The sequence below is a fragment of the Hyla sarda genome, chromosome 2 (genome assembly GCF_029499605.1).
Source record: "Hyla sarda isolate aHylSar1 chromosome 2, aHylSar1.hap1, whole genome shotgun sequence".
NCBI lineage: Eukaryota > Metazoa > Chordata > Amphibia > Anura > Hylidae > Hyla > Hyla sarda.
This window is the reverse complement of record NC_079190.1, coordinates 506,129,272-506,153,118: the sequence shown is the minus strand read 5'-3', so window position 1 is coordinate 506,153,118 and position 23,847 is coordinate 506,129,272. Positions and strand designations below refer to the sequence as shown.

General features: G+C 44.1%; 1 protein-coding gene across 1 annotated transcript in view; it reads right to left on the bottom strand.

The window, feature by feature from the left end:
• The window catches only part of ARHGAP31 (Rho GTPase activating protein 31), a 91,416-nt gene that overhangs the window by 14,232 nt on the left and 53,337 nt on the right, over window positions 1–23,847 (bottom strand). The window contains exon 6 of the mRNA XM_056560225.1: window positions 11,252–11,379. Within this exon, the coding sequence (XP_056416200.1) occupies window positions 11,252–11,379 (128 nt within the window). The remainder of the gene's footprint in view (window positions 1–11,251; window positions 11,380–23,847) is intronic.

The following is a 23,847-nucleotide window of genomic DNA, read 5'->3' as shown; positions in this document are numbered from 1 at the left end:
TATCTTCAGCAGCCAGAGAGGTGAGCCGTTGCTAGTGGATACGACCTGGTCACTACCGCCGCAGCAAGACCATCCCGCTTTGCGGCGGGCTCTGGTGAAAACCAGTAGTGGCTTAGAACCGGTCCACTAGCACGGTCCACGCCAATCCCTCTCTGGCACAGAGGATCCACTACCTGCCAGCCGGCATCGTGACAGTAGATCCGGCCATGGATCCCGCTGAAGTTCCTCTGCCAGTTGTCGCTGACCTCACCACGGTGGTCGCCCAGCAGTCACAACAGATAGCGCAACAAGGCCAACAGCTGTCTCAACTGACCATTATGCTACAACAGTTACTACCACAGCTTCAGCAGTCATCTCCTCCGCCAGCTCCTGCACCTCCTCCGCAGCGAGTGGCCGCTCCTGGGATACGCTTATCCTTGCCGGATAAATTTGATGGGGACTCTAAGTTTTGCCGTGGCTTTCTTTCCCAATGTTCCCTGCATCTGGAGATTATGTCGGACCTGTTTCCCACTGAAAGGTCTAAGGTGGCTTTCGTAGTCAGCCTTCTGTCCGGAAAAGCCCTGTCATGGGCCACACCGCTCTGGGACCGCAATGACCCCGTCACTGCCTCTGTACACTCCTTCTTCTCGGAAATCCGAAGTGTCTTTGAGGAACCTGCCCGAGCCTCTTCTGCTGAGACTGCCCTGTTGAACCTGGTCCAGGGTAATTCTTCCGTTGGCGAGTATGCCGTACAATTCCGTACTCTTGCTTCAGAATTGTCCTGGAATAATGAGGCCCTCTGCGCGACCTTCAAAAAAGGCCTATCCAGCAACATTAAAGATGTTCTGGCCGCACGAGAAATTCCTGCTAATCTACATGAACTTATTCACCTAGCCACTCGCATTGACATGCGTTTTTCCGAAAGGCGTCAGGAACTCCGCCAAGATATGGACTCTGTTCGCACGAGGCGTTTCTTCTCCTCGGCTCCTCTCTCCTCTGGTCCCCTGCAATCTGTTCCTGTGCCTCCCACCGTGGAGGCTATGCAGGTCGACCGGTCTCGCCTGACACCTCAAGAGAGGACACGACGCCGTATGGAGAACCTCTGCCTGTACTGTGCTAGTACCGAACACTTCCTGAGAGATTGTCCTATCCGTCCTCCCCGCCTGGAAAGACGTACGCTGACTCCGCACAAAGGTGAGACAGTCCTTGATGTCTACTCTGCTTCTCCACGTCTTACTGTGCCTGTGCGGATGTCTGCCTCTGCCTTCTCCTTCTCTACAGTGGCCTTCTTGGACTCTGGATCTGCAGGAAATTTTATTTTGGCCTCTCTCGTCAACAGGTTCAACATCTCGGTGACCAGTCTCGCCAGACCCCTCTACATCAATTGTGTAAATAATGAAAGATTGGACTGTACCATACGTTTCCGCACGGAGCCCCTTCTTATGAGCATCGGATCTCATCATGAGAGGATTGAACTTTTGGTCCTCCCCAATTGCACCTCGGAAATTCTCCTTGGACTTCCCTGGCTTCAACTTCATTCCCCTACCCTGGATTGGTCCACTGGGGAGATCAAGAGTTGGGGGTCCTCTTGTTCCAAGAACTGTCTAAAACCGGTTCCCAGTAACCCTTGCCGTAACTCTGTGGTTCCTCCAGTAACCGGTCTCCCTAAGGCCTATATGGACTTCGCGGATGTTTTCTGCAAAAAACAAGCTGAGACTCTACCTCCTCACAGGCCTTATGATTGCCCTATCGACCTCCTCCCGGGCACTACTCCACCCCGGGGCAGAATTTATCCTCTCTCTGCCCCAGAGACTCTTGCCATGTCCGAATACGTCCAGGAGAATCTAAAAAAGGGCTTTATCCGTAAATCCTCCTCTCCTGCCGGAGCCGGATTTTTCTTTGTGTCCAAAAAAGATGGCTCCCTACGTCCTTGCATTGACTACCGCGGTCTTAATAAAATCACGGTTAAGAACCGCTACCCCTTACCCCTCATCTCTGAACTCTTTGATCGCCTCCAAGGTGCCCACATCTTCACTAAATTGGACTTAAGAGGCGCCTATAACCTCATCCGCATCAGAGAGGGGGACGAGTGGAAAACGGCATTTAACACCAGAGATGGACACTTTGAGTATCTGGTCATGCCCTTTGGACTGTGCAACGCCCCTGCCGTCTTCCAAGACTTTGTCAATGAAATTTTTCGTGATCTGTTATACTCCTGTGTTGTTGTATATCTGGACGATATCCTAATTTTTTCTGCCAATCTAGAAGAACACCGCCAGCATGTCCGTATGGTTCTTCAGAGACTTCGTGACAACCAACTCTATGCCAAAATTGAGAAATGTCTGTTTGAATGCCAATCTCTTCCTTTTCTAGGATATTTGGTCTCTGGCCAGGGACTACAGATGGATCCAGACAAACTCTCTGCCGTCTTAGATTGGCCACGCCCCTCCGGACTCCGTGCTATCCAACGCTTTTTGGGGTTCGCCAATTATTACAGGCAATTTATTCCACATTTTTCTACCATTGTGGCTCCTATCGTGGCTTTAACCAAAAAAAATGCTGATCCCAAGTCCTGGCCTCCTCAAGCAGAAGACGCCTTTAAACGACTCAAGTCTGCCTTTTCTTCGGCTCCCGTCCTCTCCAGACCTGACCCTTCCAAACCCTTCCTATTGGAGGTTGATGCCTCCTCAGTGGGAGCTGGAGCTGTTCTTCTACAAAAAAATTCTTCCGGGCATGCTGTCACTTGTGGTTTTTTCTCTAGGACCTTCTCTCCAGCGGAGAGGAACTACTCCATCGGGGATCGAGAGCTTCTAGCCATTAAATTAGCACTTGAGGAATGGAGGCATCTGCTGGAGGGATCAAGTTCTCCTGTTATTATCTACACCGACCACAAGAACCTCTCCTACCTCCAGTCTGCCCAACGGCTGAATCCTCGCCAGGCCCGGTGGTCTCTGTTCTTTGCCCGATTTAATTTTGAGATTCACTTTCGTCCTGCCGATAAGAACATTAGGGCCGATGCTCTCTCTCGTTCCTCGGATGCCTCAGAAGTTGAACTCTCTCCGCAACACATCATTCCACCTGACTGCCTGATCTCCACTTCTCCTGCCTCCATCAGGCAGACTCCTCCAGGAAAGACCTTTGTTTCTCCTCGCCAACGCCTCGGAATCCTCAAATGGGGTCACTCCTCCCATCTCGCAGGTCATGCGGGTATCAAGAAATCTGTGCAACTCATCTCCCGCTTCTATTGGTGGCCGACTCTGGAGACGGATGTTGTGGACTTTGTGCGAGCCTGCACTATCTGTGCCCGGGATAAGACTCCTCGCCAGAAGCCCGCTGGTTTTCTTCTTCCTCTGCCTGTCCCCGAACAGCCTTGGTCTCTGATTGGTATGGATTTTATTACTGATTTACCCCCTTCCCGTGGCAACACTGTTATTTGGGTGGTCGTTGATCGATTCTCCAAAATGGCACATTTCATCCCTCTTCCTGGTCTTCCTTCTGCGCCTCAGTTGGCTAAACAATTTTTTGTACACATTTTTCGTCTTCACGGGTTGCCTACGCAGATTGTCTCGGATAGAGGCGTCCAATTCGTGTCTAAATTCTGGAGGGCTCTCTGTAAACAACTCAAGATTAAATTAAATTGTTCTTCTGCATATCATCCCCAGTCCAATGGACAAGTAGAAAGGATTAACCAGATCTTGGGTGATTATTTGCGACATTTTGTTTCCTCCCGCCAGGATGACTGGGCAGATCTCCTCCCATGGGCCGAATTCTCGTATAACTTCAGGGTCTCTGAGTCTTCCTCCAAATCCCCATTTTTCGTGGTGTACGGCGGTCACCCTCTTCCCCCCCTCCCTACTCCCTTGCCCTCTGGTCTGCCCGCTGTGGATGAAATTTCTCGTGACCTTTCCATCATATGGAGAGAGACCCAAAAATCTCTCTTACAGGCTTCATCACGCATGAAGAAGTTCGCGGATAAGAAAAGAAGAGCTCCCCCCGTTTTTTCCCCTGGAGACAAGGTATGGCTCTCCGCTAAATATGTCCGCTTCCGTGTCCCTAGCTACAAGTTGGGACCACGCTATCTTGGTCCTTTCAAAATTTTGTGTCAAATTAATCCTGTCTCTTATAAACTTCTTCTTCCTCCCTCTCTTCGTATCCCTAATGCCTTTCACGTCTCTCTTCTCAAACCACTCATCCTCAACCGTTTTTCTCCCAAATCTGTTCCTCCCACTCCTGTTTCCGGCTCCTCGGACATCTTCTCGGTCAAAGAAATTTTAGCTGCCAAAAAGGTCAGAGGAAAAAATTTTTTTTTAGTGGACTGGGAGGGTTGTGGTCCTGAAGAGAGATCCTGGGAACCTGAGGACAACATCCTAGACAAAAGTCTGCTCCTCAGGTTCTCAGGCTCTAAGAAGAGGGGGAGACCCAAGGGGGGGGGTACTGTTACGCCGAGCGCTCCGGGTCCCCGCTCCTCCCCGGAGCGCTCGCTTCACTCTCCCCGCGGCAGCGCTTCGGTCACGTCCTCTGACCCGGGGCGCTGCGATTCCGCTGCCAGCCGGGATGCGATTCGCGATGCGGGTAGCGCCCGCTCGCGATGCGCACCCCGGCTCCCCTACCTGACTCGCTCTCCGTCTGTTCTGTCCCGGCGCGCGCGGCCCCGCTCCCTAGGGCGCGCGCGCGCCGGGTCTCTGCGATTTAAAGGGCCACTGCGCCGCTGATTGGCGCAGTGGTTCCAATTAGTGTGTTCACCTGTGCACTTCCCTATATCACCTCACTTCCCCTGCACTCCCTTGCCGGATCTTGTTGCCTTAGTGCCAGTGAAAGCGTTCCTTGTGTGTTCCTTGCCTGTGTTTCCAGACCTTCTGCCGTTGCCCCTGACTACGATCCTTGCTGCCTGCCCCGACCTTCTGCTACGTCCGACCTTGCTTTTGCCTACTCCCTTGTACCGCGCCTATCTTCAGCAGCCAGAGAGGTGAGCCGTTGCTAGTGGATACGACCTGGTCACTACCGCCGCAGCAAGACCATCCCGCTTTGCGGCGGGCTCTGGTGAAAACCAGTAGTGGCTTAGAACCGGTCCACTAGCACGGTCCACGCCAATCCCTCTCTGGCACAGAGGATCCACTACCTGCCAGCCGGCATCGTGACAGTTATCAGATAGAATTCCTATCCAATCCCTTCCAGGATCTACTACAAAGCCCAATATATTTTCAAAGCAGACCAAATGTTGGTGCAATCAGAGATCAGAGATCTATGTGCGAAAAACGCTAAGTTCCTCTACACTCTACACGTTTTGTAAGCAATCTCTTTCTAGTAAAAAAGAAAGGCGGCAGCCACAGACCTGTCATAAACTTTAGACTTCTAAACAATTTTGTACGTTACTGTAATTTCAAGATGGAGGTATCCATCTACTGAGAGATCTCTTATTGAGAGAAGACTGGTTGATAAAAATCGATCTCAAGGAGGCATATCTTACCGTCCCTATTCATCCTGTATCTCAACTTTACCTCCAATTCATCTGGAACAAACAAAAATGGCAATTCACTTGCCTTCCTTTCGGCCTCTCCTCTTCCCCTTGGTGCTTCACAAAGCTAATGAAACCTGTAGTAGCTTCTCTACGATCCAGGGGAGTTCGTCTAATAATTTATTTAGATGATATTCTCATCATGGCCGCTTCTCAACATCTGGTCTCCCTTCATATGGAATGGACTTTATCCCTTTTATTGCACCTCGGATTCATAATCAATTACGAGAAGTCTATTCTAATCCCCTCGAAAGAAGTGGAGTTTCTAGGTTTTTCAGTGAACACCCATACTGCCCTTCTCAGTCTCCCTTCAAAGAAATTGAAGATTATTCGGAAAGAAATTTGGTTCATCCTCAACAAGGACAAAATTTCTCTTGGATCAATAGCTCGAATTGTGGGTCTCTTGTCCGCTTCCATTCAAGCTTTCTTTACGGCCCCATTACATCACAGAGCTCTTCAAATATAAAAAATCAGTCATCTAAGAGAAGGTCTAGGATACTCAGACGAAGTTTGTCTGTCTTCAGACGCCAAGGAAGAACTCCTATGGTGGCTTCAATACATTCAGGAATGGAATGGCAAAGCTATTTTCAATTCCAATCCAGACCTAATTTTTTGAATCAGATGCGAGCCTCAATGGTTGGGGAGCTCGGTACAGTTCTCTTTTAACAGGGGGCCAAACAGTCATCAATTGTGTAGAACTTTTAGCCGGCTTTTTTGCATTAAAGAGTTTTGTGAAAGATTTACCCCACATTTGTATCTTGATCCGCATGGACAATATTTCAGCAATTCAATACATCAACCGTCTTGGTGGAACGAAATCGGAATCCCTCGCCAATATCGCCAAAGGTCTTTGGCATTTCTGCCTGGACAAAAACATTACTCTAAAAGCTGAATATCTTCCAGGTCTTTCCAATACTCTAGCAGATTGGATTTCCCGATATCTAGTCAACTCCAGCGACTGGAAATTACATCCATCAGTTTTTCATCAAATCAACCTTCTATGGGGTCCTCTTCATCTGGACTTATTTGCCTCTCGACTCAATCGCCAACTTCCTTTATTCTTCAGTTGGCATCCCGATCTGGAGGCATTAGGAGTAGATGCTCTCCTACAAGTATGGCCTCCAGGGGCTCTGTATGCATTTCCTCCATTTTCTCTCATTCACAGAGTTCTTCTCCAAGTATCCATTCAGAAATAGACTCTAGTCTTGATCACTCCTTGGTGGCCAACACAGTCTTGGTTCCCATAGATCCTGGGAATGTTATTGGATTATCCGAGACTCCTTCCGGAACTCCCAAATCTACTTTTAGATCCATCAGGAAACTTCCATCCTCTGGTTCTATCGCATCAACTTCCTCTATTGGTTTGGCTGATTTCGGGTCAACCCCTTTTGACTCAGAATTTTCTCAGTCAACTAGAGACATTCTCTCAGAAGCCTGGGCTCCAGGTACTAGGATTGCTTACAGATCAGCCTGGAAACTTTGGGTTGATTGGTGCACACACGGGATTAGGATCCCGTACAAGCACCTATCCCCCATATCCTGAATTATCTATCGGCCTCTTATGACTCTGGCAAGGCTTCCCGTACCTTAAACCTTTATAAACCTTTATAAATCAGCCATTTTTTTCTATCACAATCACGTCACGGCGGTAAATGTTGGCACCCCTGAAATGCTTCTAGATAGTGAAGTATTTCTCACAGGAAAGGATTGCGGTAACACATGTTTTGCTATACACATGTTTATTCCCTTTGTGTGTATTGGAACTAAACCAAAAAAGGGAGGGAAAAAAAGCACATTGGACATAATGTCACCAAACTCCAAAAATGGGCTGGACAAAATTATTGGCACCCTTTCAAAATTGTGGAAAAATAAGATTGTTTCAAGCATGTGATGCTCATTTAAACTCACCTGGGGCAAGTAACAGGTGTGGACTATATAAAAATCACACCTGAAAGCAGATAAAAAGGAGAGAAGTTCACTTAGTCTTTGCATTGCATGTCTGTGTGTGCCACACTAAACATGGACAACAGAAAGAGGAGAAGAGAACTGTCTGAGGACTTGAGAACCAAAATTGTGGAAAAATATCAACAATTTCAAGGTTACAAGTCCCTCTACAGAGATCTAGATTTGCCTTTGTCCACAGTGTGCAACATTATCAAGAAGTTTGCAACCCATGGCACTGTAGATAATCTCCCTGGACGTGGACGGAAGAGAAAAATTGATGAAATGTGTCAATGCAGGATAGTCTGGATGGTGGATAAGCAGCCCCAAACAAGTTCCAAAGATACTCAAGCTGTCCTGAAGGCTCAGGGAGCATCACTGTCAGCGCGAACTATCCGCCGACATTTAAATGAAATGAAACGCTATGGAGGAGACCCAGGAGGACCCCACTATGGAGGAGACCCAGGAGGACCCCACTATGGAGGAGACCCAGGAGGACCCCACTATGGAGGAGACCCAGGAGGACCCCACTATGGAGGAGACCCAGGAGGACCCCACTATGGAGAAGACCCAGGAGGACCCCACTGCTGACACAGAGACATAAAAAAGCAAGACTACATTTTGCCAAAGTGAACTTGAGTAAGCCAAAATCCTTCTGGGAAAACGTCTTATGGACAGATAGAGCTTATGGACAGATAGAGACCAAGATAGAGCTTTTTGGTAAAGCCCATCATTCTACTGTTTACCGAAAATGGAATGAGGCCTACAAAGAAAAGAACACAGTACCTACAGTGACATATGGTGGAGGTCAGTGATGTTTTGGGTTGTTTTGCTGCCTCTGGCACTGGGGGCCTTGAATGTGTACAAGACATCATGAAATCTGAGGATTACCAATGGAATTTGGTTCGCACTGTACAGCCCAGTGTCAGAAAGCTGGGTTTGCATCCAAGATCTTGGGACTTCCAGCAGAACAATGACCCAAAAACATCCATCAAAAAGCCCCCAGAAATGGATGACAACAAAGTGCTGGAGAGTTCTGAAGTGTCAGCAATGAGTCCAGATCTAAATCCCATTGATCACCTGTGGAGAGATCTTATAATTACTGTTGGGAAAAGGCGCCTTCCAATAAGAGACCTGGAGCAGTTTGTAAAGGAAGAGTCCAACATTCCAGCTGAGAGGTGTAAGAAGCTTATTGATGGTTATAGGAAGACACTGATTTCAGATGTTTTTTTTCCAAAGGGTGTGCAACCAAATATTAAGCTAAGGTGCCAATAATTTTGTCCAGACCATTTTTGGAGTTTGGTGACATTATGTCCAATTTGCTTTTTTCCCTCCTTTTTTGGTTTAGTTCCAATACACACAAAGGGAATAAACATGTGTATAGCAAAACATGTGTTACTTCAATCCTTTCCTGTGAGGAATACTTCATTGTCTAGAAACATTTCAGGGGTGCCAACATTTACGGCCATGACTGTATGTTGTTTTACTATTTCATAGCTTTGAACTTGCAAATAATGCGAGGCCTCCTGTCTTGAAATAAAATTGGAGATTTTCCTATCCTTGGTGACGGAAAATATAGATTTTATGAAAGACAGGAGGCGAGCATTATCCCTCCCTTCACCCATCCCTATATTTGTTATCGTATATATTTTTCTCTTCCCTCAGCATACTGAACACCTTCGCAAGTGGCTTCTTACGATTCACCGTTCCTTCCTGAAAGCTGAACCCCTTAAGGACCAAGCGTTCTTCTGTTTCTGCACTTTCGTTTTTTCCTCCGTACATTTTAAAAATCATAACCTTTTCATTTTTACACCTTAACATCCATATAATGGCTTATTTTTTGTGCCAACAATTCTACTTTGTAATGATGTCAGTCATTTTACCCAAAAATCTACGGCGAAACGGGAAAAAATTATCATTGTGCAAGAAAATTGAAACCCCTATAACTTTTTTACTTTTCTGCGTACTGGGCTATATGAGGGCTCATATTTTGCACCATAATATGAAGTTTTAATCAGTACTATTTTTGTTTTGATTGGATTTTTTGATCGCTCTTTATTCATTTTTTTATGGTATTAAAAAGTGACCAAAAATACCCTATTTTGGAACTTGGAATTTTTTTGACCGTGCAGTTTAATTAACTATATATTTGTATAGTTCGGACATTTACGCACGGGGCGATACCACATATATTTATTTTTTATTATGTTTTTATATTTTTTATATGGAATTTGGGGAAAGGGGGGTGTTTTAAACTTTTAATAAGGAAGGGGTTAATGTGTATTTATTTTTTTTACTTTTATTAAACTTTTTTTTTTTTACACTTTACTAGTCCTCTTAGGAGACTTTTAGGAGAAACCGTTTGATTTGGTTCCATAGAACCACATTGATCTGTGTGATCTACACTCGATTGATAAAGCCAGGACCTGAACGGAAGGAGAGGTAAGCCCTCTTGTTACCTCCACAAAGGATCTCCACCCCCCTCCCCCCGCGATCCCGCTGCTTTTCGCTTGATCGCTTTTTATCAATTTTTTTATGGTATAAAAAGTTACCAAAATACCCTATTTTGGAACTTGGAATTTTTTTGCGCGTATGCCATTGACCGTGCTGTTTAATTAACTATATATTTTTATAGTTCGGACATTTACGTACGGGGCGATACCACATATATTTATTTTTATTATGTTTTTATATCTTTTATATGGAATTTGGGACAGGTTTTTTTTTTAAACTTTAATTAAAGAAGCGGTTACTGTGTATTTTTAAAAAAACTTTTACTAAACTTTTTTTTTTTCTACACTTTATTAGTCCCCTTAGGGGACTTTTAGGAGAAATCATTAGATTCCTCATACAGATCAATGTGGTTGCATAGAACCACATTGATCTGTGTGATCAGCACTCGAATGATGTTCGTGGGGCGGTGCGTGGGGCATTATCGGCAAGGTAATTGCCGATACCGATAATGCCCAAAATCGTGATTATTGGCCGATAATATCGGCCATACCGATAATCGGTTGATCCCTATTGGAGATGCTGGGTAATCATGCACTTAAAGGGGTACTCCCGTGGAAAACTTTTTTTTTTTAAATCAACTGGTGCCAGAAAGTTAAAACAGATTTGTAAATGACTTCTATTAAAAAATCTTAATCCTTCCAGTACATTTTATGGGCTGTATACTAGAGAGGAAATGCTTTCCTTTTTGGATTTCTCTGATGTCACGACCACAGTGCTCTCTGCTGACCTCTCTGTCCATTTTAGCAACTGCCCAGAGCAGCATATGTTTGCTATGGGGATTTTCTCCTGCTCTGGACAGTTCTTAAAATGGACAGAGATGTCAGCAGAGAGCACTGTGCTCATGATGTCAGAGAAATCCAAAAAGAAAAGCATTTCTTCTGTAGTAAATAACCCCTAAAAAGTACTGGAAGGATTAAGATTTTTTAATAGAAGTAATTTACAAATCTGTTTTAACTTTCTGGCACCAGTTGATTTAAAACAAAAAAAATAAACAGTTTTCCACAGGAGTAGTCCTTAAACCTCTTTTTCAGTGTTTCCCAACCAGGGTGCCTCCAGCTCCTGCAAAACTACAACTCCCAGCATGCCCGGACAGCCATTGGCTGTCCCGTTATACTGGGAGTAGTAGTTTTGCAACAGCTGGAGTCACCCTGGTTGGGAAACACTGACCTATCTTGTTGTTTTAGTGAGACAACAGAGGATTTAAAAATAAAAAAAATATTTAAATTCAAATTTAATTATTAAACACATTAAAAAATATTTAAAATATCTAAAAAGCACAATACCTGCCTCCTATACACTTACCGCCCATTTCTTTCTGTCCTCTGACAAACACGCTTCCATTGCGGCTCAGCTTAGATTTGGATTCAGTTCCAGAACGGCCCAGGTTGAATATGGATCGCCATTTTTTAGACTTAGTGGAAAGTTTCCGCCTGCAGAAATAAATTAATAAATAAATAATAAAACGAAGTACATTGAAGGGATAACATTTTTTTTTTTTTGGGATTGGGTGATTAGAATATTGGTAAATTACAGACAAAAATGTAGCTGTGGATTAGAAGGGAGGAAACAGAAGATTACGTGATGAGAAGAATTACATATTATTTTAGGATTAATATTATTATTATTAATAATAATATTAATAATAATATCTTTACTAAAGAAAATACACAAATTACTAAAGTATATACAGAGAATACAGTCTATCCATTCACTAGAGATCAGCGGTGACATCACTGAGAATACAGCCTATCCATTCACTAGAGATCAGCGGTGACATCACTGAGAATACAGCCTATCCATTCACTAGAGATCAGCAGTGACATCACTGAGAATACAGCCTATCCATCACTAGAGATCAGCGGTGACATCACTGAGAATACAGCCTATCCATCACTAGAGCTCAGCGGTGACATCACTGAGAATACAGCCTATCCATCACTAGAGATCAGCGGTGACATCACTGAGAATACAGCCCATCCATCACTAGAGCTCAGCGGTGACATCACTGAGAATACAGCCTATCCATCACTAGAGATCAGCGGTGACATCACTGAGAATACAGCCTATCCATCACTAGAGATCAGCAGTGACATCACTGAGAATACAGGCTATCCATCACTAGAGATCAGCAGTGACATCACTGAGAATACAGCCTATCCATTCACTAGAGATCAGCGGTGACATCACTGAGATAACAGCCTATCCATTCACTAGAGATCAGCGGTGACATCACTGAGAATACAGCCTATCCATCACTAGAGATCAGCGGTGACATCACTGAGAATACAGCCTATCCATTCACTAGAGATCAGCGGTGACATCACTGAGAATACAGCCTATCCATTCACTAGAGATCAGCGGTGACATCACTGAGAATACAGCCTATCCATTCACTAGAGATCAGCGGTGACATCACTGAGAATACAGCCTATCCATTCACTAGAGATCAGCGGTGATATCACTGAGAATACAGCCTATCCATCACTAGAGATCAGCGGTGACATCACTGAGAATACAGCCTATCCATCACTAGAGATCAGCAGTGACATCACTGAGAATACAGCCTATCCATCACTAGAGATCAGCGGTGACATCACTGAGAATACAGCCTATCCATTCACTAGAGATCAGCGGTGACATCACTGAGAATACAGCCTATCCATCACTAGAGATCAGCAGTGACATCACTGGGAATATAGCCTATCCATCACTAGAGATCAGCGGTGACATCACTGAGAATACAGCCTATCCATTCACTAGAGATCAGCGGTGACATCACTGAGAATACAGCCTATCCATTCACTAGAGATCAGCAGTGACATCACTGGGAATACAGCCTATCCATCACTAGAGATCAGCGGTGACATCACTGAGAATACAGCCTATCCATTCACTAGAGATCAGTGGTGACATCACTGAGAATACAGCCTATCCATTCACTAGAGATCAGCGGTGACATCACTGAGAATACAGCCTATCCATCACTAGAGATCAGCGGTGACATCACTGAGAATACAGCCTATCCATTCACTAGAGATCAGCGGTGACATCACTGAGAATACAGCCTATCAATTTCCTAGAGATCAGCAGTGACATCACTGAGAATAAAACCTATCCATTCACTAGAGATCAGCGGTGACATCACTGAGAATACAGCCTATCCATCACTAGAGATCAGCGGTGACATCACTGAGAATACAGCCTATCCATTCACTAGAGATCAGCGGTGACATCACTGAGAATACAGCCTATCCATTCACTAGAGATCAGCAGTGACATCACTGAGAATACAGCCTATCCATTCACTAGAGATCAGCGGTGACATCACTGAGAATACAGCCTATCCATTCACTAGAGATCAGCAGTGACATCACTGAGAATATAGCTTATCCATTCACTAGAGATCAGCGGTGACATCACTGAGAATACAGCCTATCCATCACTAGAGATCAGCGGTGACATCACTGAGAATACAGCCTATCCATTCACTAGAGATCAGCGGTGACATCACTGAGAATACAGCCTATCCATTCACTAGAGCTCAGCGGTGACAACACTGAGAATACAGCCTATCCATCACTAGAGATCAGCGGTGACATCACTGAGAATACAGCCTATCCATTCACTAGAGCTCTGCGGTGACATCACTGAGAATACAGCCTATCCATTCACTAGAGATCAGCGGTGACATCACTGAGAATACAGCCTATCCATCACTAGAGATCAGCGGTGACATCACTGAGAATACAGCCTATCCATCACTAGAGATCAGCAGTGACATCACTGGGAATACAGCCTATCCATTCACTAGAGATCAGCGGTGACATCACTGAGAATACAGCCTATCCATCACTAGAGATCAGCGGTGACATCACTGAGAATACAGCCTATCCTTCACTAGAGATCAGCGGTGACATCACTGAGAATACAGCCTATACATTCACTAGAGATCAGTGGTGACATCACTGAGAAACAGCCTATCCATTCACTAGAGATCAGCGGTGACATCACTGAGAATACAGCCTATCCATCACTAGAGATCAGCGGTGACATCACTGAGAATACAGCCTATCCATTCACTAGAGATCAGCGGTGACATCACTGAGAATACAGCCTATCCATCACTAGAGATCAGCGGTGACATCACTGAGAATACAGCCTATCCATCACTAGAGATCAGCGGTGACATCACTGAGAATACAGCCTATCCATCACTAGAGATCAGCGGTGACATCACTGAGAATACAGCCTATCCATCACTAGAGATCAGCGGTGTCATCCCTGAGAATACAGCCTATCCATCACTAGAGATCAGCGGTGACATCACTGAGAATACAGCCTATCCATCACTAGAGATCAGCGGTGACATCACTGAGAATACAGCCTATCCATCACTAGAGATCAGCGGTGACATCACTGAGAATACAGGCTATCCATCACTAGAGATCAGCAGTGACATCACTGAGAATACAGCCTATCCATTCACTAGAGATCAGCGGTGACATCACTGAGATAACAGCCTATCCATTCACTAGAGATCAGCGGTGACATCACTGAGAATACAGCCTATCCATCACTAGAGATCAGCGGTGACATCACTGAGAATACAGCCTATCCATTCACTAGAGATCAGCGGTGACATCACTGAGAATACAGCCTATCCATTCACTAGAGATCAGCGGTGACATCACTGAGAATACAGCCTATCCATTCACTAGAGATCAGCGGTGACATCACTGAGAATACAGCCTATCCATTCACTAGAGATCAGCGGTGATATCACTGAGAATACAGCCTATCCATCACTAGAGATCAGCGGTGACATCACTGAGAATACAGCCTATCCATCACTAGAGATCAGCAGTGACATCACTGAGAATACAGCCTATCCATCACTAGAGATCAGCGGTGACATCACTGAGAATACAGCCTATCCATTCACTAGAGATCAGCGGTGACATCACTGAGAATACAGCCTATCCATCACTAGAGATCAGCAGTGACATCACTGGGAATACAGCCTATCCATCACTAGAGATCAGCGGTGACATCACTGAGAATACAGCCTATCCATTCACTAGAGATCAGCAGTGACATCACTGAGAATACAGCCTATCCATTCACTAGAGATCATCAGTGACATCACTGGGAATACAGCCTATCCATCACTAGAGATCAGCGGTGACATCACTGAGAATACAGCCTATCCATTCACTAGAGATCAGTGGTGACATCACTGAGAATACAGCCTATCCATTCACTAGAGATCAGCGGTGACATCACTGAGAATACAGCCTATCCATCACTAGAGATCAGCGGTGACATCACTGAGAATAAAGCCTATCCATTCACTAGAGATCAGCGGTGACATCACTGAGAATACAGCCTATCAATTTCCTAGAGATCAGCAGTGACATCACTGAGAATAAAACCTATCCATTCACTAGAGATCAGCGGTGACATCACTGAGAATACAGCCTATCCATCACTAGAGATCAGCGGTGACATCACTGAGAATACAGCCTATCCATTCACTAGAGATCAGCGGTGACATCACTGAGAATACAGCCTATCCATTCACTAGAGATCAGCAGTGACATCACTGAGAATATAGCTTATCCATTCACTAGAGATCAGCGGTGACATCACTGAGAATACAGCCTATCCATCACTAGAGATCAGCGGTGACATCACTGAGAATACAGCCTATCCATTCACTAGAGATCAGCGGTGACATCACTGAGAATACAGCCTATCCATTCACTAGAGCTCAGCGGTGACATCACTGAGAATACAGCCTATCCATCACTAGAGATCAGCGGTGACATCACTGAGAATACAGCCTATCCATCACTAGAGATCATCGGTGACATCACTGAGAATACAGCCTATCCATTCACTAGAGATCAGCGGTGACATCACTGAGAATACAGCCTATCCATCACTAGAGATCAGCGGTGACATCACTGAGAATACAGCCTATCCATCACTAGAGATCAGCAGTGACATCACTGGGAATACAGCCTATCCATTCACTAGAGATCAGCGGTGACATCACTGAGAATACAGCCTATCCATCACTAGAGATCAGCGGTGACATCACTGAGAATACAGCCTATCCATTCACTAGAGATCAGCGGTGACATCACTGAGAATACATCCTATCCATTCACTAGAGATCAGCAGTGACATCACTGAGAATACAGTCTATCCATTCACTAGAGATCAGCAGTGACATCACTGAGAATACAGCCTATCCATCACTAGAGATCAGCGGTGACATCACTGAGAATACAGCCTATCCATCACTAGAGATCAGCGGTGACATCACTGAGAATACATATTCCCCATTTATAAGATAGAAAACATTTCATAGACTTCTTCACCGTAATGTCTGTAAGTTGTAGATCTCAAGGACGTCCTGGTCTCCTTCCTCCGCTCTTTATAATCCTCTTCACCGCAGCATGAACGGCTGAGAACCCAACAATCCTGTAGGATCCGAGCGTCTCCCCCTCACAGACAGAACTGTGCGCTTTATATGGGAACGAACACCTTATCTTAAAGGGGACGTGTATATATATATGATGTGGATCAGGTGTCATTCCTCTTATTTCTTTTGTGTGTTCAAAAAAATTGTGTTTATCAAGATCCTTATGTTTTGTGTATACAGCTCCGATGCCGGTCTATGCGTCCCCATGGTTACAGACTACAAGCCCTGTGTAGTCTGATCCTGCAGTCAACAAACGCTCGGGCCCTGATTTACTAAGAATGTCATAAATACTGTCATGTAATACCCATAAAATACTGTAATAGTGCCCAAAATACTACTTGTTTTACACGTAAAATACTGTCATATAGTGCCCATATATATTGCTATGTAGTACCCAATACAACTATGTAGTACCGTTATAATACTGCAATATAATGCCCATTTATACTGTCTTTTTCTATTCTACTATAATGCTATTAAGTACACAGTATACTGCCATGTAGTGGCATAAAAACTGCCTTGAAGTAACTATATATTGCCTATAAATAGTACCATATAGTACCCATATAATACTGCCATACAGTGCCTGTAAACACAGCCTTATAATACTGCCTATAAATATTACCATATACCGTATATACTCGAGTATAAGCCGACCCGAAGATAAGCTGAGGCCCCTAATTTCACCCCAAAAACCAAGGAAAAGTTATTGACTCAAGTATAAGCCTAGGGTGGGAAATACATCACTCCCCCCTGTCATCATCCAGACCCCCATCATCATCACCCCCATCATCATCCAGACCCCATCATCATCCAGACCCCCCCCGTCATCATCACCGCCTGTCAATCCCTTCATCAGTGGTCTTCAACCTGTGGACCTCCAGATGTTGCAAAACTACAATTCCCAGCATGCCAGGACAGCCATCGGCTGTCCGGGCATGCTGGGAGTTGTAGTTTTGAAACATCTGGAGGTCCGCAGGTTGAACACCACTGCGGCCTTTGTCATCATCCAGACACCCCCTTTAGTTTTCTACTCACCTCCCCTCGGTGGGAAGGAAGGGTGAGCTGGTCCGGGCCATCTATGCTGCAGGGACCGTTCAGTGGGGAGGGTTAGTCGTTCCGGGCTGTCCATTTTCATTTTTCATCGGGGGGGGGGGGGGGGGGGGGGGGCCCTCTTCTCCGCTCCGGGCCCGGCCCTGGACTAGTGACGTTGCCTTGACGAAGATGCACAGGAAGGTTCATGTGTCAAGGCAATGTCACTAGTCCGGGGAGCGCAGAGAAGAGGGCCCCCCCCGATGAAAATGGACAGCCCGGAACGACTAACCCTCCCCATCGGACGGTCCCTGCAGCATAGATGGCCCGGACCAGCTCACCCTTCCTTCCCACCGAGGGGAGGTGAGTAGAAAACTAAAGGGGGTGTCTGGATGATGACAATGGCCGCAGTGGTCTTCAACCTGCGGACCTCCAGAGGTTTCAAAACTACAACTCCCAGCATGCCCGGACAGCCAACGGCTGTCCGGGCATGCTGGGAGTTGTAGTTTTGCAACCTCTGGAGGTCCGCAGGTTGAAGACCACTGAGAAGGGATTGACAGGCGGAGAGTTCACTCGAGTATAAGCCGAGGGGGGGGGGGGCTGAAAAAAAACTTGGCTTATACTCGAGTATATACGGTAAAACCCATATAATACATTTTTATATACTGACATTTACTAGCCAAACATTACAACTATTTAATTAAACAAGGTGCCTTATAGTGCCCTTAGAATACTGTCATTTAACAATAATAAGAATAATAATTTTTCGGATCTTGTATGCGATAAAGATTTTGAATCTTTTTTGGATTCTTTTTTGGATCTGGCATGGTCCAAGGTGGGGTCACATGATATGCTTAAATACCTTTCTATGTTTCTATAAAAACTGCCTTATAGAACCCCTTATAATACTGTCCATAATTTATGCCGCACAGTACCCATATTATACCGCAATATAGTGCCCATAAATATCTCCTTCTACCCATATAATACTGCCATATAGTGCCCATAAAAACTGCCTTATAGAACCCCTTATAATACTGTCCATGAATAGTGTCCCACAGTACCCATATTATACCGCAATATAGAGCCCATAAATATCTCCTTCTACCCATATAATACTGCCATATACTACCCATAAAAAGTGCTTTATAGATCCCCTTATAATACTGTCCATGATTTATGCCGCAAAGTACCCATATTATACCGCAATATAGAGCCCATAAATATCTCCTTCTACCCATATAATACTGCCATATAGTGCCCACAAATATTGCCTTCTAGTACCTATATAATACCTATATATACTACCATTTAGCACCCATAAACACTACCACTTAGTACCCATACAGAATAAATACATACTACCATACAAGACTCATAATACTGCCGTAATGTGCCCATAAATAATGCTTTACACTGCATACATACAGTCATGGCCGTAAATGTCGGCACCCCTGAAATTTTTCTAGAAAATGAAGTATTTCTCACAGGAAAGGATTGCAGTAACACATGTTTTGCTCTACACATGTTTATTCCCTTTGTGTGTATTGGAACTAAACCAAAAAAGGAGGAAAAAAAGCAAATTGGACATAATGTCACCAAACTCCAAAAATGGGCTGGACAAAATTATTGGCACCCTTAAAGGAGTACTCCGGGATTGGAAAATTGCCCGTCATACTGCCGGCAGTAAAAAAAAAAAATCCCTCAGTAACTCCGGTATCCAGCTCCGGCCTCCACCTCCAATGTAGTCTTTCCGGACTCTTACCGGTTGCCGCCGGTCAGCGAGTCATACTGCACTCAGCCAATCACTAGCCGCAGCTTACTCCCACCTCGGCTGGCGATAGGCGAGTGGCAGTGTGACGTTTTCAGCCCCGGCGCTAGGTGCCGGGGCCGAAAACGTCACCCTGCCGGGGGAGAGACGGAAGGTATGTACCTCTTTATTTTATCTATCCCGGAGTACTCCTTTAACTTAATATTTGGTTGCACACCCTTTGGAAAAAATAACTGAAATCAGTGTCTTCCTATAACCATCAATAAGCTTCTTACACCTCTCAGCCGGAATGTTGGACCACTCTTCCTTTACAAACTGCTCCCGGTCTCTCTTATTGGAAGGCGCCTTTTCCCAACAGTAATTATAAGATCTCTCCACAGGTGATCAATAGGATTTAGATCTGGACTCATTGCTGACACTTCAGAACTCTCCAGCGCTTTGTTGTCATCCATTTCTGGGGCTTTTTGACGTATGTTTGGGGTCATTGTCCTGCTGGAAGACCCAAGATCTGGACACAAACCCAGCTTTCTGACACTGGGCTGTACAGTGCGACCCAAAATCCATTGGTAATCCTCAGATTTCATGATGTCTTGTACACATTCAAGGCCCCCAGTGCCAGAGGCAGCAAAACAACCCAAAACATCACTGACCTCCACCATATGTCACTGTAGGTACTGTGTTCTCTTCTTTGTACGCCTCATTCCATTTTCGGTAAACAGTAGAATGATTTGATTTACCAAAAAGCTTTATCTTGGTCTCATCTGTCCATAAGACGTTTTCCCAGAAGGATTTTGGTTACTCAAGTTCATTTTGTAGTCTTTTTTTATGTCTCTGTGTCAGCAGTGGGGTCCTCCTTGGTCTCCTCCATAGTGGGGTCCTCCTGGGTCTCCTCCATAGTGGGGTCCTCCTGGGTCTCCTCCATAGTGGGGTCCTCCTGGGTCTCCTCCATAGTGGGGTCCTCCTGGGTCTCCTCCATAGTGGGGTCCTCCTGGGTCTCCTCCATAGTGGGGTCCTCCTGGGTCTCCTCCATAGTGGGGTCCTCCTGGGTCTCCTCCATAGTGGGGTCCTCCTGGGTCTCCTCCATAGTGGGGTCCTCCTGGGTCTCCTCCATAGTGGGGTCCTCCTGGGTCTCCTCCATAGTGGGGTCCTCCTGGGTCTCCTCCATAGTGGGGTCCTCCTGGGTCTCCTCCATAGTGGGGTCCTCCTGGGTCTCCTCCATAGTGGGGTCCTCCTGGGTCTCCTCCATAGTGGGGTCCTCCTGGGTCTCCTCCATAGTGGGGTCCTCCTGGGTCTCCTCCATAGTGGGGTCCTCCTGGGTCTCCTCCATAGCGTTTCATTTCATTTAAATGTCTACGGATAGTTCGCCCTGACACTGATGCTCCCTGAGCCTGCACAACAGCTTGAATATCTTTGGAACTTGTTTGGGGCTGCTTATCCCCCATCCGGACTATCCTGCGTTGACACCTTTCATCAATCTTTCTCTTCCATCCACGCCCAGGGAGATTATCTACAGTGCCATGGGTTGTAAACTTCTTGATAATGTTGGGCACTGTGGACAAAGACAAATCTAGATCTCTGGAGATGGACTTGTAACCTGGAGATTGTTGATATTTTTCCACAATTTTGGTTCTCAAGTCCTCAGACAGTTCTCTTCTCCTCTTTCTGTTGTCCATGCTTAGTGTGGCACACACAGACACGCAATGCAAAGACTAAGTGAACTTCTCTCCTTTTTATCTGCTTTCAGGTGTGATTTTTATATTGCCCACACCTGTTACTTGCCTCCAGGTGAGTATAAAGGAACATCAAATGCTTGAAACAATCTTATTTATCCACAATTTTGAAAGGGTGCCAATAATTGTGTCCAGACCATTTTTGGAGTTTGGTGACATTATGTCCAATTTGCTTTTTTTCCTCCTTTTTTGGTTTAGTTCCAATACAAACAAAGGGAATAAACATGTGTATAGCAAAACATGTGTTACTGCAATATATATATATATATATATATATATATATATATATATATACAGAGGAGAGGAGATCTATATATATATACACAAAGGGAATAAACATGTGTATAGCAGAACATGTGTTACTGCAATCCTTTCCTGGGAGAAATACTTCATTGTCTAGAAAAATTTCCGGGGTGCCAACATTTACGGCCATGACTGTAATCCCCATAAATACTGCCATATAGTCGATTGCTCAGCTATAAAATGTGATTGCATAAGTCTACATGCCCTTCAAATGTTCTTCAGGAAATGTAACATGTAACAAATTCATAGGAAACTGGGGGGGAAAAAAATAGTGCCGCCTCCCTCCTCCTGGAGATTACCGCAATACTACTTACTGTAATTCTACATTGATATTACCGGAAATTATGATAGACAATTATCACTGGAGATATTACTCTGCGCATTAACATTCATAAAATAAAAACTTTAATGAAAAACTGTCAAGCGGAACTGAAGCAAAACCGGCAGTCACACTGTAGTTCATCCCAGTGACCTGCAGGTGGCAGCATCCCACAACATTCCTACAATCTAGTGCAGTGTTTCCCAATTAGGGTGCCTCCAGCTGTTGCAAAACTTCAACTCTCAGCATGCCCGGACAGCCAACGGCTGTCCGGGCATGCTGGGAGTTGTAGTTTTGCAACAGCTGGAGGCAGCCTGGTTGGGAAACACTGATCTAGTACATTGCATTAGAAAGACAGTTTTTTTTTTATTAAATTTTTTTTTTATTTACATACTTGAAGGCTTCTTAGGGCAAAGTTTTTAGGGATATTTCCATACAAAAATTATTTATGGTCACTATATGGAAGTATATTATGGGTAATAAATGGTTTTATTCATAAGCACTATATGGCAGTATTATAAAAGTGCTATGTGGAAGTATTAAATGGCAATTTTTATGGGTATTATATTGAAAAAAATAAATGGGTACATTATAGCAGTATTATATCTGCATACTGGTGCAGTACCAGAAGGCAATCTCAAATGGCCAGTATTCTATGTATACTATATAGTAGTTTTTATGGGCACTTTATAACAGTATTATATTGGAATTACAGTATGACAGTGTGTATATTTTCTACGGAAACTATAGGACAGAATAATAAGGTTACTATTTGATATTAAAGTGGAATTCCAGGGAAAAACAATTTATATATATTTTTTAATCCTTCCAATAATTATCAGCTGCTGAAGTTGAGTTGTTCTTTTCTGTCTGGCAACAGTGCTCTCTGCTGACATCTCTGCTTGTCTCGGGAACTGCACACAGAGTAGAAGAGGTTTGCTATGGGGATTTGCTTCTACTCTGGATGGTTCCCGAGACTGGTGTCATGAGAGAGCACTTAGACAGAAAAGAACAACTCAACTTCAGCAGCTCATAAGTACTGAAAGGATTAGAGGGGTTATCCAGGAAAAAACTTTATTTTTATATATATATCAACTGGCTCCAGAAAGTTAAACAGATTTATAAATTACTTCTTTAAAAAAAAATCTTAATCCTTTCAGTACTTATGAGCTTCTGAAGTCGAGTTGTTCTTTTCTGTCTAAGTGCTCTCTGATGACACGTGTCTCGGGAACCGCCCAGTTTAGAAGAGGTTTGCTATGGGTATTTTCTTCTAAACTGGGTGGTTCCCGAGACAGGTGTCATCAGAGAGCAGTTAGACAGAAAAGAACAACTCAACTTCAGAAGCTCATAAGTACTGAAAGGATTAAGATTTTTTTTAATAGAAGTAATTTACAAATCTGTTTAACTTTCTGGGGCCAGTTGATATATGTAAAACAAAATGTTTTTTCCTGGGTAACCCCTTTAAGTATTATATAGACACAATATGGCAATATAATTTGGGTACTACAGGGCAATATTAATGAGCACTATATGGCAGTATTATATAGGTACTATATGACAGTATTTCTGGTCGTTATGTGGAAGTATGAAGAGTAATGAATGATTGTATTGAATTGTAATGGGATGTTATCTAGATACTTTAGTATATGAAAGTATTATAGGAGTACTTAATAATATTATTTATGGCTACTATATGGCAGTATCCTATGGGTAATGAATGGTACTATTTATGGGCACTATACAGCAGTACCATAAGGGTGACATGTGGCAGAATAATATGGCAATATTTATGTTTACTATAAGGAAGAATTAATTATATGGTTACTATATAGTAGTATAAAAACCGCATATTAATACCGTACAATATAGGTGTTATAAGGCGCTATTATATTGGTGTTATAGGGTAATATTCTATGCACATTATATAGTAGTATTTATGGGTACTTTATATTAGTTTTATATGGAAAATACAATATATGACAGTATTATAAGTGTACTATGTGGCAGTATTATATAGACACGATATGGAAGTATTACGTGGGTACTATATTTTCAACTTTTTGGGGCACTATTTTGCAGTACTATATAGGTACCATATGACAGAATTAACACTCACTAGATGGCAGTATGGCCTGTAATAAATGATCATATTATTGGCCCTATATGACGGTATTATACAAGTACTATAGGTCAATATTATAGGAATTGACTGAAAAGTTTAACAGCAACGTAACGCATCTTTTTACTTTCACA